This window comes from Pyrus communis, chromosome 1, assembly GCF_963583255.1.
Source record: "Pyrus communis chromosome 1, drPyrComm1.1, whole genome shotgun sequence".
Classification (NCBI taxonomy): Eukaryota; Viridiplantae; Streptophyta; class Magnoliopsida; order Rosales; family Rosaceae; genus Pyrus; species Pyrus communis.
Genome location: NC_084803.1, coordinates 28,833,689 through 28,848,630, shown reverse-complemented (window position 1 = coordinate 28,848,630; position 14,942 = coordinate 28,833,689). Strand labels below are relative to the sequence as shown.

Here is a 14,942-nt window from a genome sequence, read left to right as displayed (position 1 = left end):
GGGTTTGATGCGCCACTTTTGTAGGGTTTCTAGAAAGAATAGGTTTGTGGCTGATTTGGGACTTCTAGAATAGGATGCTTCTAGAAATAGGTTCTAGAATTATCTATTTAGGTCCCCTTGCAACTAGGATTAAGACATGATAAGGTTTGGATAGGATAAGATGAGATAAGGTTTGGATAATGTTGGATAAGGTTTTAGATAAGGTTTTGGATAGGGTTTCCTCTTTGAGCTACTTCCTTATCCACTTTGTCCTTAGCTTAGTTCCTTCCTCTTCTTATCACATTTCTAGCCTCTTGAAGTCCAAATTCGTCCATCCATGTTGGCCCATATGCAAGCTATCCACATAGTGTCCAAAATTGCTCCAAATTGCCCCAAAATGCACTTCCTTGGTACTTTAACCCATAGGACCTGCAAACACACAAAATTGAGTTGTAATACGACATTAGCTAAGAAATAATAGCACAAATGCACAAGAATAAGCAAGTTAAGTCGCCTAAATATGCTCCTATCAAATTCCCCCACATGCTCCTATCAACTAGACTTATATGACTCAAAACAAACTAAAAAGACTCAAAAACAGTACAAAACAATCAAATAGAATCAAACTAGACTCTAAAGGGTGATTTGGATGAATTCTAACTTAACTTTGACTCAAAACACTTAAAAACATAAATTTGGACAGATTCTAACTAAACGATGATGTGAAAATTAACTTGACACACAAATTAAACCCTATTTGTGACAATTGTAGTAGATATGTAAGTAGGGATCGTTCTAGACCGGGGATTAACTAGGGATGCTAATCTATGTAAATAAGACTCAAAAACACTAAACTAGACTCTATGGACTCAAAACTAACTTTAGACACTTAAAAACAACAACCAATACTCAAAAAGACTCACTTTTAGACTCAATAAAGGTTTTGGACGAAAATAGGACTTGACTTGACTCAAAAGACTCAAGGAAAACAAGTTTTGACTCAAATATGAAGACTAAATAACATGGGGATTGTTTTTGACGAATTTTAGACTCAAAACAAAAACTTAGTAGAAAACACTTTTGAAAAAAGAAATTTAAGTAAAATAAATGGGTGAAAGGCTAGTTAGAGGGTCCTTCTCCACACATGATATATGCATACGAACCAAGGTCCAGTTATTATTCCTTTAGACTATGAATGACAACGCCCCAAATTAGTTGCATTACACAACTAACCCTCAAGTTTTCCTTATTTCATTGAATTGAATGAAAACGCATTACAACCAAATTATCTTTTTCAAGTTCTTTATATGAGACGCATAACAAAGATACATATCAAAAGTCATTAAGCTTTGTGAAAACTATAAGCGTTGACAAGGCACTCATCACTATGAAACGCATGAGATTCATACCAAGGATTTACTTAACGCGATTGTGACTAGCAACCTCCACTACTTGTGAATATAAGTGAATAACAATTACGTGAGACCCTCCTATACTCTAGCATCAAGTTTATGCATGCAACTTAAGTGTTAACCCCCAACCCACATACATAAACCAGTTTTAATAACTTAGATAAGCAAATCACATTCATGCCTTAAGAAATAATAACCGGACGTAATCAATTCATATAAAACATATAATCATGGCTTCAAATTCTCCTCTAACTAAAAAGAAGTTAGTTCCTCATGTTCGCAAAACAAAGATAATTAAATTTAAACATTGAACTAAGACTAAGGATAGAATACACCTAGAAACTCTCCACACTCCAATGGTAGATTTCGAACCCTCCTTGGATGGCAGATTGCATAAGTCCTCCTCTCCTTGCTTCCTTGCTTGCGGCACTAGGGTGTTGTAGAATGGATTGTGGTGTTTTATGGATGAAAGTATGAATGAATGAATGAGTGAGTGGATGAATGAATGGTGCGGCATAGGGTTGCTTATATAGGCTAATTAGGCAAACTTAGTGAAGGAAAAGGATTGCACAATCCCATTGAAAAAGGGTTAATTCAAGGCAGAAATCAAATGAGAATTGGAATAGGTAGTGCGGCTAGGATTTAGGGAATTCTAGAAGGTTTTGGTGTGGCACACACATGGGAGAAGATAAGGTGTTCTAGATGGATTGTTTAGGGCAGATTCCTAAACCTAAAGGGACAAGAACATATGATATAAGTGTAGGAGAAGGATTGCAATTCCTAAACCTAGAAGGAATGGTGTTCTTGTGGCATTTAAATGGATAAGGCTTCTAGAAACTGAAATAGGTGTTTAAATGTGTAATTAATTCCCTCAAAGTAGCTAAGTTTAAGTCCTAACCTGATTTGGATAGGATAGAATAGGATAATGTTAGAGTTATGATAGGATAAGATAAGGTTGGATAAGGTTGGATAAGGTTCCTTGTTTCTTGCTTCTTCCTTATCTTCATTGCATTAGGACTTCTTCCACTAGATTTGTAGCCTTTCCTAGCCCTTCTTGACTTCAATTTCGTCCATCCTCTTTGCTCCATGGTTAAGCTATCCAATCCATGCCCAAAAATGCTCTAAATAGCCTCAAAATGCACTTTCTTGCTCCTTTTGCCATTAGGACCTAAAAACATACGAAAATAACTTAAAAGACTGAAAATTGGATTTTGGACAAAATTAAGGTAAAAACAAACAGATTTAAAGACTTAAATAACTTTGGACGAAATTAGGGAAAAATATGGATGATAAGCTAGCTAGAGGGTCATTCTCTACACAAGACACACTTGCATACAAATTGATTTCCAGTTGCTTTCCCAATAAAACATGAACCTCAACACCCCAGATTAACCGTGAATAGCACTAATTAACCCTCAGATTTTCCTTAAGTCATTGAATTGGATGGAATACTGATAGGAGCATATTTAGGCGACTTACTTAGCTTGTTTTCGTGCATCTATGTTGTTAATTCATAGTTGTTTTAGTAGTTTAAGCCATTTTCGTGTGTTTTTAGGTTCATATGGCTAAGGAAGCAAAAAGATGCATTTTGGAGCATTTTGGAGCAAAATTGGGCTTGGAATGGATAGCATATGCTTGGAGCCAAAGTGTTGGACGAATTTGAAAGCCTTGTATGCACTTTGGACATAAAACAAAGGGCCTAGCCCAATCAAACAATCCTTTGAGCCATGCAAAACCTCTAGCCCAATCAACAACCCTTAGCCACATGCATTCACATGCATCACAACCCCAAAACCATCAAGAAACACCCATTGTCGTGCCTTGCACTCCCCCTTTCATTTTCAGCCATTCCACTTCATCATTACACCACCTTCTCCATCTTTATTCCACATGCATTCATAACAATTCACCCTAGCTACCACCATTCACACACACATGCACTTACTCTTTCATCATTGCACCACCATTCACACACACATGCACTTACTCTTTCATCATTGCACCACCAATTCAACACATGCATTTCCACCTTCCTACTTCATCATTTCAGCCACATATTCACCCACATGCACTCTAATCATTCAACACATGCATTCACACACCAACAACAACTCAATGCCGTGCACTTCCCTTGCCTTTCCACCAACAACCTAGCTCTTTTTCCATCATTATTTCATCCACATGCACTCTCAATCATAACAACCACATTCACTCTTAAACAATCACCCACTTATTCTCCCATTCTCCCTATAAAAACCCATGCATTCATACACAAAAATCACATCTCATTTTCATACACAAGACACCACAAACACATCCAATCTTCCCCTTTGCCGCAAATCCCCTTCCATTTCTACACAATCTCTTCTCGGCTTCATTCCATTCCATACACTCTCCCATTCGCAGAAACCATTCAACCTTAGCCGCTCCACCTTCATTTACAACACACTTGGAGCACCAACACCGAAGGCAACTCTTAAGGGATTTCGACATCAGTTTTGCTTCAAGGGTTCTTTCTTCTTAATCCTATGTTCACTCATGTTATATATTTTTATGTCAAACCTTTTGTAAACATGAAGTGTAACTAATCTCTCTCTAGGGATTCGATGTAGCCTTGCAAGATTGCCATGTAGTTAATTCAGAATTCTCATTTAATCTATCTATTTCTTGTTTCATTCTCCGATTTAATTGTGACTTAGTGTGTTGATTTTAATGCTTGATCATCATTTGAATTAACCACAGGTTGTTTAGCCAAGATTAAAGCACACATCATGCATAATCTTGGTGGATATGTGAATGAATGAAGGGAATGTTTTGCAAACATCCTGCCGAGTGTTCCCTTTGGTTTTGTGAAAGTTTCTTGTGCACTACATATTCTTGATTAGGAACCAAAGTTGCACATCACAATTAGGCTCATGATTAGAGACATTTGATCAAATCCATACATCATATGGTTGATCATATCTAAGTGAAACAAACTCAAGAAATAGGTAGATGGATGAGTATAATCTGATTCAACAAGCATGGCCTTGGGTTAGCAATGGTAAAATCGAATCCCTAGCTTCATCTCCATTGGTACTATCTCATTTTATTAGCTGTTGATTCATTCATTTTGTGTTTACTTCATTTCCTTATGCTTTCAAGGTACAACAACAAATCTGCCTACATTGATTAGTTTTATTTCTCTAGTAAAGAGTTCTTGCAAAACAAATGATTATATAGGTCCAATTAGTCCCTGTGGATTCGACACCCTTACTTGTGCCATTATACTAAACATATTCTAGCATGAAGAAGGAAAACATCAATCAAAATGGCGCCGTTGCCGGGGACTGATTTCAGTCCCTTATAAGTGCTTGTTTTGATATTAAACCTTGTTCTTTTCATTTTAAGTAGATTTCTGATTTTTATTCAAACTTGTTTTATCTTGTTTCAGGTAGTATATGTCAAATAGACTTGCTGAATTAGGCCAAAGAATTGAACGGTTAAAGGGCAACACTTTGGAAAGCTTTGTGCCAACAAGTTCCTCCATTGTCCGTGAAGAAGAGGAAGGGAAACCGTCTAGTCCAATAAGTGAAGGATCTGAGCACTTTAATTGGGAAAGAGAAGAAGAGATGGCGGGCAACCAAGATGATCTTCGAGCTTTGGAGGATTTTGCTCAACCAATCATACCAAATTCACCTTCATGCATCTTGCTGCCCACAGAAGCTAGAAACTATGATCTTAAATCTTCACATTTCCATATGTTTCCTTCTTTTTATGGCTTACCTAATGAAGATCCTTTAGCTCATATTAAAGAATTTTACAATGTTGTGAGTGGGTTACCTTTACAGGGAGTAAGTGAAGCAAATCTGAGGATGAGAGTGTTCCCTTACACCTTGAAAGATAGGGCCAAGGGTTGGTTAATGACTCTAGTACCTGGTTCACTCACCACATGGGATGCCGTGGCTAAGAAGTTTTTGGAAAAGTTCTTTTCCACTCAAAAGACAGCCACATTAAGGGGACAAATCTTCAACTTTAAACAAGATGATGGAGAACCTTTCAATGAGTGTTGGGAGCGCTTTAAAGGCCTTTTGTTGCAATGTCCACACCATGGGTTACCTCTTCACTTACAAATGAAAATTTTCTATGATGGACTAACCCAAACATGTCAATCAACTGTTGATAATGCAGCAGGTGGAGCTTTGAAGAAAAAGAATGCTCAAGAGTCATATAACATTTATGAGATGTTGGGATCTAATGCTCAACACAAAGATGTAAGGGGTAAGAGAGTTGGAGTATATGAAACAAGCTCTAATCATGATCTTTCTTTGCAGGTAGCTAACCTAGAAAAGAAGCTTGAATCCATGCTCAACATGGTGCCAAAAGCAAGTGAAGTGTGTGCCATTTGCAACATACCAAGCCACCTTACTCATCAATGTCCATCTAGGGAGGCTTACCCCGAGTATGTCCAAGAGCAAGTGAACCTCATGAATTCTTACAATCAAAGGCCAAGGAATGATGTGTATTCCAATACATATAACCCAAGTTGGAGAGATCATCCCAATCTTTCGTGGAAGAACAACAATCAATTCCAAAACTTCCAACCAAAACCTACTCTTGAGGATACGGTTAAATTGTTAGCCCAAAATACCTTGCAATTCCAACAAACCACCAATAGCACTCGCCAACAACATTCGGCGGCTCTAACCAAAATGGAGACACAATTGGGGCAGATTGCAGATGCCTTGAGCCAAAGAGAGGTTGGAAAGTTTCCAAGCCAACCCGTGATACTCCAAAGGAACCAAGAGCAAGCCAAAGCAATCACTACACTTAAAAGTGGTAAGGTTATCAATAATAGAGTTGGCAATGAAGTTACTAATGAATCTGATCATGTGAATGCAGGGGTTACTCAAGGAGAAAATGAGAAACCAAATGAGGAACCAAGCCATGCTACTCCCTCGTTTGAAGCACCAAATCTTCACAAGGCCGAGAAACCTTACACTCCACCAATATCATTCCCTGGAAGACTTGCCAAGAGCAAGCAGGATAAGTCATTTAAGGAGATTTTTGATATTCTAAGTAAGGTAAATGTTAACTTACCTTTGCTTGATGTCATTAGGAACATGCCAACTTATGGGAAGTTCTTCAAAGAGTTAAACAACTACAAAAGGAAGTATGGACCACATGAGAAGGTAGTGGTGTCCGAGAATGTAAGTGCCGTGTTGCAAAGAAAACTTCCACCAAAGCTCAAGGATCCAGGAAGTTTTTCTATCAACATCACCATAGGGGACAAGAAGGTAGAGAAGGCGATGCTTGACTTAGGTGCTAGCATCAACTTAATGCCTTATTCCGTGTACCTTCAACTAGGTTTGGGGGAATTGAAAGCCACCACCATCTCATTGCAACTTGCGAACAGATCCGTGAAATATCCAAGAGGTATAGTAGAGGATATTCTAGTTCAAATTGATAAACTAATCTTGCCTGCGGATTTTGTAGTGTTGGACATGGAAGAAGCTCCTATACATGACCGAGAGTTGCCTATTTTGCTTGGGAGACCGTTTATGGCCACGGCCAAGACCATCATTGATGTGCAAAATGGACTCCTCACTATGACAGTGCTAGGAGAGACCGTTCAATTCAAAGTGTTTGAGTCTCTTTCACATCCTTCTTCATCTCTTGATTGTTATGCCATTGATGTGCTTGATTCGCTTGTTTTCTCTAAGTTCTTGCAGGCACAATCTAATGAACCATTACAAACTGTTTTGAGTCAATCTCAAGATGAGTTTATGAAGAAGATGCACTCATGGAAGAGGTAGCTGCCTTGGAAGCATTGGCACCGTATCCTTTGAATATTTTACCTCTTTTAGAGCCTTTAGAACCATCGAGGTCACATTTAACCCCTTCCACTGTTAAGGCACCAAAACTTGAACTTAAACCACTTCCACCACATCTAAAGTATGCATATCTAGCTGAATTTGAAACTCTTCCAGTTATCATAACTTCTGACCTCACCCCAAATGAAGAAGATAAACTAATTAGGGTGTTAAAAGAGTTCAAATCAGTTATTGGTTGGTCTATTGCAGATATCAAGGGAATAAGCCCTACCATGTGCATGCATAGGATTCTTTTGGAAGAGGGAGCAAAGTCAACCCGTGAACCACAAAGGAGGCTCAATCCACACATGAAGGAAGTTGTGAGGAATGAAGTGTTGAAGTTGTTAGATGTGGGGATCATATATCCCATTTCTGATAGCAAATGGGTGAGTGCTATTCAGGTGGTACCTAAGAAGGTGGGAATCACGGTGATGAAGAATGAAAACAAAGAGCTTGTGCCCACAAAGCCCACGGCTAGTTGGCGTGTTTGCACCGATTACAGGAAGTTGAATTCTAGCACTAGAAAAAATTACTTTCCTATGCCTTTCATAGATCAAATGCTTGAGAGATTGGCAGGTTACTCACACTATTGTTTTCTTGATGGTTACTCAGGTTACAATCAAATTGCAATTGCTCCGGAGGATCAAGAGAAAACTACCTTTACTTGCCCATTTGGCACATTTGCATATAGGAGAATGCCTTTTGGACTTTGCAATGCTCCAGCAACATTCCAAAGATGCATGTTGGCAATCTTTTCTGACATGGTAGAAAGATTCATTGAGGTATTTATGGATGACTTTTCAGTGTTTGGTTCCTCTTTTGATGAATGTCTTAACCATCTCTCTTTAGTACTTCAAAGATGTCAGGAAACAAATTTGGTTCTCAATTGGGAAAAGTGCCAATTTATGGTGAAACAAGGAATTGTGTTGGGGCATGTAATCTCTAGCCAACGAATGGAGGTGGACAAAGCCAAAATTGACATCATCACCAATATGGCAGCTCCCACAACCGTGAAGGGAGTAAGAAGTTTTTTGGGACATGCGGGTTTTTATCGTCGTTTCATTAAGAACTTTTCAATGATCACTCGTCCATTATGCAATCTGTTAGCTAAAGGTGTTGTATTTCATTTTGATAAAGCTTGTATGGATGCATTCAATACTTTGAAACATGAATTAACCTCAACCCCTATTATTATGGCACCAGATTGGTCTTTACCTTTTGAATTAATGTGTGATGCCTCTGACTATGCTATTGGTGCAGTTTTAGGGCAAAGGGTGAATAAGCTCCCACACGTGATCTACTATGCAAGCCGGACTCTAAATGATGCTCAACTTAACTATTCCACAACTGAAAAGGAGTTGCTTGCTATTGTTTTTGCCTTAGAGAAGTTTCGGTCATATCTTGTTGGATCTAAAGTTATTATGTTTTCTGATCATGCAGCCCTTAGGTACTTGATGACAAAAAAGGATGCTAAGCCACGCTTAATTAGATGGATACTCTTACTACAAGAGTTTGACTTGGAAATTCGAGATAAGAAGGGAAGTGATAATGTTGTGGCTGACCATTTGTCACGGCTCAATGAAAACCATGGAGTTGGACAACCTTTGCCTCTAAATGAATCATTTCCTGATGAACAACTCCTTGTTATTCAAGAAAAAGAACCATGGTATGCTGATTTTGTTAATTATCTTGTTTGTGGTATAATTAGAAATGACCTTTCTTTTCAGGAAAGAAAGAAGTTCCTTGCCATGGTAAAGCACTACGTTTGGGACGAACCATATTTGTTTAAATATTGCCCTGACCAAATCATTAGGAGGTGTGTCCCAGAGAGTGAGCAACAAAGCATTCTAACGTTCAGCCATACATTGGCATGTGGAGGACATTTTGGTGCCAAAAAGACATCTCTAAACGTTTTACAATCTGGTTTCTTTTGGCCTACTTTATTCAAAGATGCTTTTGATTTTTGTTCTAAGTGTGATAGGTGCCAGAAAATGGGGAACATTAGCCGAAGAAATGAGATGCCATTGAACAACATTTTGGTGGTGGAGCTCTTTGATGTTTGGGGAATGATAGGAGCATATTCATGCGACTTAAATGGCTTGTTCTCGTGCATTTACGTTATGTTTCTCTCGTTATTTTAGTCCTTTATGCTTCTTTTGTGTGTTTTCAGGTTCTAAGGGCCTAGGGAGCAAGAAAGTGCATTTTGAGGCCATTTGGAGCATTTTTGGGCATGGATTGGATAGCTTATCCATGGAGCCAAGAGGATGGACGAATTTGAAGGCCTTGTATGCACTTGAAGACACAAAACAATGGCTCTAGCCCAATCAAACACATTATGCCATACAAACCAACCTATTTTAGGCCCATTCTATGTACTTAAACCCTAGCCCTTTAAACTAATTCATTGATCACTTATCAACCCATTCACTTATCACTCACCACATATCATTCACTTATCACTTAACATATCATTCATTTATTTCACTTCCATACTCCTCTTAATTCCACATGCATTCTCACACATGCACATCATTCACTCACATTTCCACCATTCATTCTTTATTCCTTTCCAAACATCTCACATGCATTCTCACACATGCACATCATTCACTCACATTTCCACCATTCATTCTTTATTCCTTTCCAAACATCTCACATGCATTTCTTCATTATTTCCTAAACCCTACATGCATTATTTATTGCATCTTCACATGCATTCACACACACTTTACACATTCAAACCGTGAGCTCCCATTCCTATATGCCATTTTCATATTTCCACCCACTAACCTAGTCATCAACACATGCACTTCCACCTTTCATCCACAATGATTCATGATTCATTCACTTTGCATCCTTTAAATCACATACTTTTCCATCATTAATTAGCCACTTGCATCTTAAACAAACAACCATATGTTCCCTCCACTACTCCTATAAATACCCTTGCACCCATTCAATTCATATCTCATATTTCCATTCACAACACTTCACACAACACAAATACCATTCCATTGCCGTGAGTCCTATTTCATTTTCTGCATATTTTCTCTTCATTCTTCCATCTCCAACCACTCCCTACTCCATTCCACATACACCTAAAAGCCCTTAAGCTCACCTTAGACCTTGTGCTACAACAACGAGGAAGAAAAGAGTGCTTAAACGTTCATACAATTCAAGTTTGAGTTGTTGGAATGTTTAGGTGTTTCTTTGATTTCAAAGTTTAAATTTAATTCTCTTTGTTTTGTACGTATGAGAAGGGAAGAGAAGAGTGCCTAAACGTTCATACAATTCACGTTTGAGTTGTTGGAATGTTTAGGTGTTTCTTTGATTTCAAAGTTATGAGGAACTAAACCCCCCTTTAGCTAGGGGGTGATTCGAAACTATGTTTATATTTGCATTTTGAATTGATTACGTTTGGTTGGAATTTCATAAGTTGTGGATTCAATTCGTTTAACTGTTTGATTGATAACTTATTTATGTATGTTCATTGAGATTGCAAGCTTAATTTTCATGCATAAATATGACGCTAGAATATAAGTGCGTTAAACGAATTCTTGGCATAAGTTTCATGCGTATTCCATAGTAACGAATGCCTCGTCGATGTTTATGATTTCCGTTGAACTTAATGATCTTGGTTAAATGTCTCTATCATGCGTATTCCATAGTTAGGGACTTTGATTAAGAATAATTTGGTTGTAATGCGTATTCCATTCAATCCAACGAATTTAGGGAAATCTGAAAGTTAATCTAAGCGGATCTAATTAACTTGGAGCATTGAGTTTCACAACTTATCGAAAGACCAACTGAGAATCAATTTTGTTTGCAAGTGTAACATGTGTGGAGAAGAACCCCTTGGCTATTCCATCATCCATATTTTCATCACATTCATATTTACATTTTGCCTTTAATTATATTTTGTCTTTTTAATTTAATATCGTCCAAACACAATTCCCCCCCTCTATTTTGTTAAGTTTTAATCATTCGTATTTGTTTTATTTTTGTAACTTTAAGCTTTTGGAGTCATAAACATTTGCAAATTCGTCTAAATCAAGTTCTAGCTTCTATTTGAGTCAATTTGATTGTTTTAGACAATTTGAGTTTTTCAAAGCCATTCTGAGTCATAGTAGTCTTGTTAAGAGTATTTTAATTTAGTTTTTATGTTTTTAAGTCAATTTAGAAGGTTTTAGCAAGCCCTCCTAATCCCCGGTCTAGAACGATCCCTCACTTATCCATTCTACTACAATTGTCAAACGAGGGTTTAATTTGAGTGTCAAGTAAATCTCGCACCAAATTTTGGCGCCGTTGCCGGGGATTAGCAACTTTGCTAATCCTTTGTCTTTATTTTTATATTTTTTTTTGTTTTTCGTGCATTCTTATTTTAGATTCTTAGTTTGTTTGTTTCCTTGTTTTTTAGGTACTGTGTATGACTCGTCGCTCTCGGCCTATTATAGAGAACATCTCCGACTTTGACGGTGATTTTGAACGCACTTTGAGGAGAACGAGGAGTCAACAAGAGCCACCACAACCTCCACCACAACCTGGGCTTGAAGAAGACGAAGTAGGTGTAGAAGAAAAGCCCACAGATCAGATTTTTGAAGAAGAACAAGCCATGGCAGCAGATAATAGAACCATCAAGGAGCTTTCGGCCTCAGGTTTGGATAATGCATTGCCTCTTTGTATCCAATACCCCACGGCTGCAGAGGGGAAGACTGAGGAATTTGAACTCAAATCCAGTTTGTTACACCATATTCCGAAGTTCCATGGCTTGTCTATGGAAGACCCCAACAAACACTTGAAGGAGTTCGAGGTGGTTTGTTCGAGCATGACCCCCGTCAATGTGGATGGGAGTATATTGAAGATGAAGGCCTTTCCATTTTCACTTATGGACAAGGCCAAAGATTGGCTCTACGAACTAGCCCCGGGAACTGTGACTTCGTGGGAGAGTATGAAGCGTGCTTTCTTGGAGAAATTCTTCCCTACTTCGAGAGTGATTCTCCTACGGAAGAAAATTAGTGGTATTCAACAGAATCATGGTGAGACATTCCCGTCTTATTATGAGCGCTTCAAGGGCCTTGTAGCTTCATGTCCTCAACATCAAATGAAGGAGGAACTTCTCCTTCAATATTTCTATGAGGGCCTCCTTCCTATCGAACGTCAAATGGTTGATGCGTCAGCGGGAGGAGCATTGGTGGACAAAACACCAAGGGATGCCAAGATTCTCATAGCCAACCGAGCGCTCAACGCTCAACAATATGAAGGAGTGGGCCAAAGGGAAGCCCCACGGCAACAAAGTGTAAATGAGGTGAGTGCTATTTCTGAAATTCAATCACAACTTGCTAATCTTACTTCTCTTGTTTCTCAGGTTGTGATTGGTCCAAAAGCACAAGAACACCAAGTTTGTGGCGTGTGCTCAATTCAAGGGCATCCATCCGACAAGTGCCCTCAACTAATCGAGAATGGTGGGTGGGAATCTGCCAATGCAATTGGTTTCCAAGGACAAAATCAAAACAACCCATACTCGAACACTTACAATGCCGGATGGAGGGACCATCCAAACTTCAAATGGAGGGAGCCACAACAAGCTGCCCAACAAGGAGGATTTAGGCCAAACCCCCCTGGTTTTTATTCCAAGCCGTATGCACCCCAACAATCCCAACAACCTTCGGCATCATCTCATTCAGGTACGTCTTTGGAAAGTAATCAAGCTATGCAATTACTAACCTCTATTTCGCAGGGGTTGCAAAATCAAAACAACCGAATAGAAAATAACGAGAAGGAGATGATGGATATGAAGAAACAAATAGGGCAGATTTCTGAGTTCCTTGGACAGATTAGAGAGCAAGGAAAGCTTCCTAGCTCAACCACAGTCAATCCAAAGGGAGGATTCGAATCCGCCAAGGCCATCACCCTAAGGGGTGGAAAAGAAGTTGGGACCGAGCCAAACAATCCCAAATCTGCCCAGAAAGTAGATGAAGAGACGACACAACCTGAGGCAGATCACCCTAACTCGGCCAAATCAGGTAATTTAAGTTCAAATTCATGTACTTCACGTCCTAATCTGCCCAATGTACCTTTTCCTCGCAGGTTCATGCAAGAAAAAAAGGAAGAAAGCGAGAAGGACATTCTTGAAACGTTCCGGAAGGTGCAAGTGAACATACCGCTTCTCGATGCAATCAAACAGGTTCCAAAGTATGCTAAATTCCTCAAGGACCTATGCAATACAAAGAGAAGAAGGGCAAACAAAGAGGTAGTGAAGGTAAGCGAGAATGTGTCCGCTGTTTTGCAACGTAAACTGCCTACCAAGTGCAAAGACCCCGGTAGTTTCACGATTCCTTGTGTAATTGGACATAATCGTTTTGAACATGCCATGCTTGATTTAGGTGCATCCATAAATGTCATGCCTTATTCTATTTATGCATCTATGAATTTGGGTGAATTAAAACAAGATGGTGTAATTATACAATTGGCTGATCGTTCTAACGCGTATCCAAAAGGAGTTTTGGAGGATGTGCTTGTGCAGGTGAACCATTTAATTTTTCCGGCTGATTTCTACGTCCTAGACATGGAGGATTCAGCCCATTCTACATCTTTGCCGATTCTCCTTGGTAGGCCATTCATGAAGACGGCCCGAACGAAGATTGATGTATACAAAGGCACCTTGACAATGGAATTCGATGGGGAAGTGATTGATTTTAATATTTCTGAAACTATGAGATATCCCGTTGATGACCATTCTTGTTTTTCCATTGATGTTATCGATTCTTTGGCGCAGGTATACCTTGAAGAATTGAACGAGGACGCCCTGGAAACAACCATCACTAAGGCCATAGAGCGCAAAAATGAAGGATTTGGGCCAATGCAAGCCCACGGCAAGGAGGAGGAATTCTTTGCAATGGGTTCTAGTGAAGAAATAATTGAGGTTGTGGCAGCCCTTGAGTCATTGCCACAACAATATGGTAAGGTTCCACTCTCACTTTCAAATTCAGTTTCCACTAAGATGCTACCTTCTGTTGTTCAGGCACCATCGCTTGAACTTAAGCCGTTGCCGGACCATTTGAAGTATGTGTTTTTGGGAGAAGGCGAAACATTGCCCGTCATCATTTCATCAAGTCTCACAGCAATGGAGGAGGAGAAGCTTGTGAGGGTGCTGCGAGAGCACAAAACGGCCATAGGGTGGACTTTGGCCGACATTAAAGGAATAAGCCCTACCACATGCATGCACCGTATACTTCTTGAGGAGGGGGCTAAACCAACTCGAGAGGCTCAACGCCGTCTCAACCCTCCAATGATGGAAGTGGTGAAGAAGGAAATAATCAAGCTTTTGGATTGCGGAGTGATCTACCCTATCTCCGATAGCCGTTGGGTCTCTCCAGTTCAAGTCGTTCCCAAGAAGTCCGGAGTAACTGTTATCAAGAATGATGAGAATGAGCTCGTGCCTACACGCATTCAGACTGGATGGCGAGTATGTATCGATTACCGGAAGCTAAATGCCATGACTAGGAAAGATCACTTTCCTTTGCCATTCATCGACCAGATGCTCGAAAGGTTAGCCGGTCATGCTTTTTACTGTTTTCTTGATGGATACTCTGGATATAACCAAATTGTGATAGCCCCGGATGATCAAGAGAAGACCACATTCACATGTCCCTTTGGAACATTTGCTTATCGTCGCATGCCATTTGGCTTATGCAACGCA

At 39.4% G+C, this 14,942-nt stretch overlaps 1 protein-coding gene and 1 non-coding gene across 2 annotated transcripts; one reads left to right on the top strand and one right to left on the bottom strand.

Annotated features, from left to right (window-relative positions):
- Nucleotides 1-5,376: 5,376 nt before the first annotated feature.
- LOC137720238 (small nucleolar RNA R71) lies at nt 5,377-5,487 on the bottom strand. The gene has a single exon (XR_011066477.1). It is a non-coding gene; the product is annotated as a small nucleolar RNA R71 (small nucleolar RNA).
- Nucleotides 5,488-13,370: 7,883 nt separating this feature from the next.
- Nucleotides 13,371-13,868, top strand: LOC137735469 (uncharacterized; the record flags this gene model as incomplete). The annotated part of the gene is made up of 1 exon (XM_068474900.1): nt 13,371-13,868. A coding segment is annotated over one exon (498 nt), but the record flags the coding sequence as incomplete, so codon positions are not given.
- Nucleotides 13,869-14,942: the final 1,074 nt, after the last annotated feature.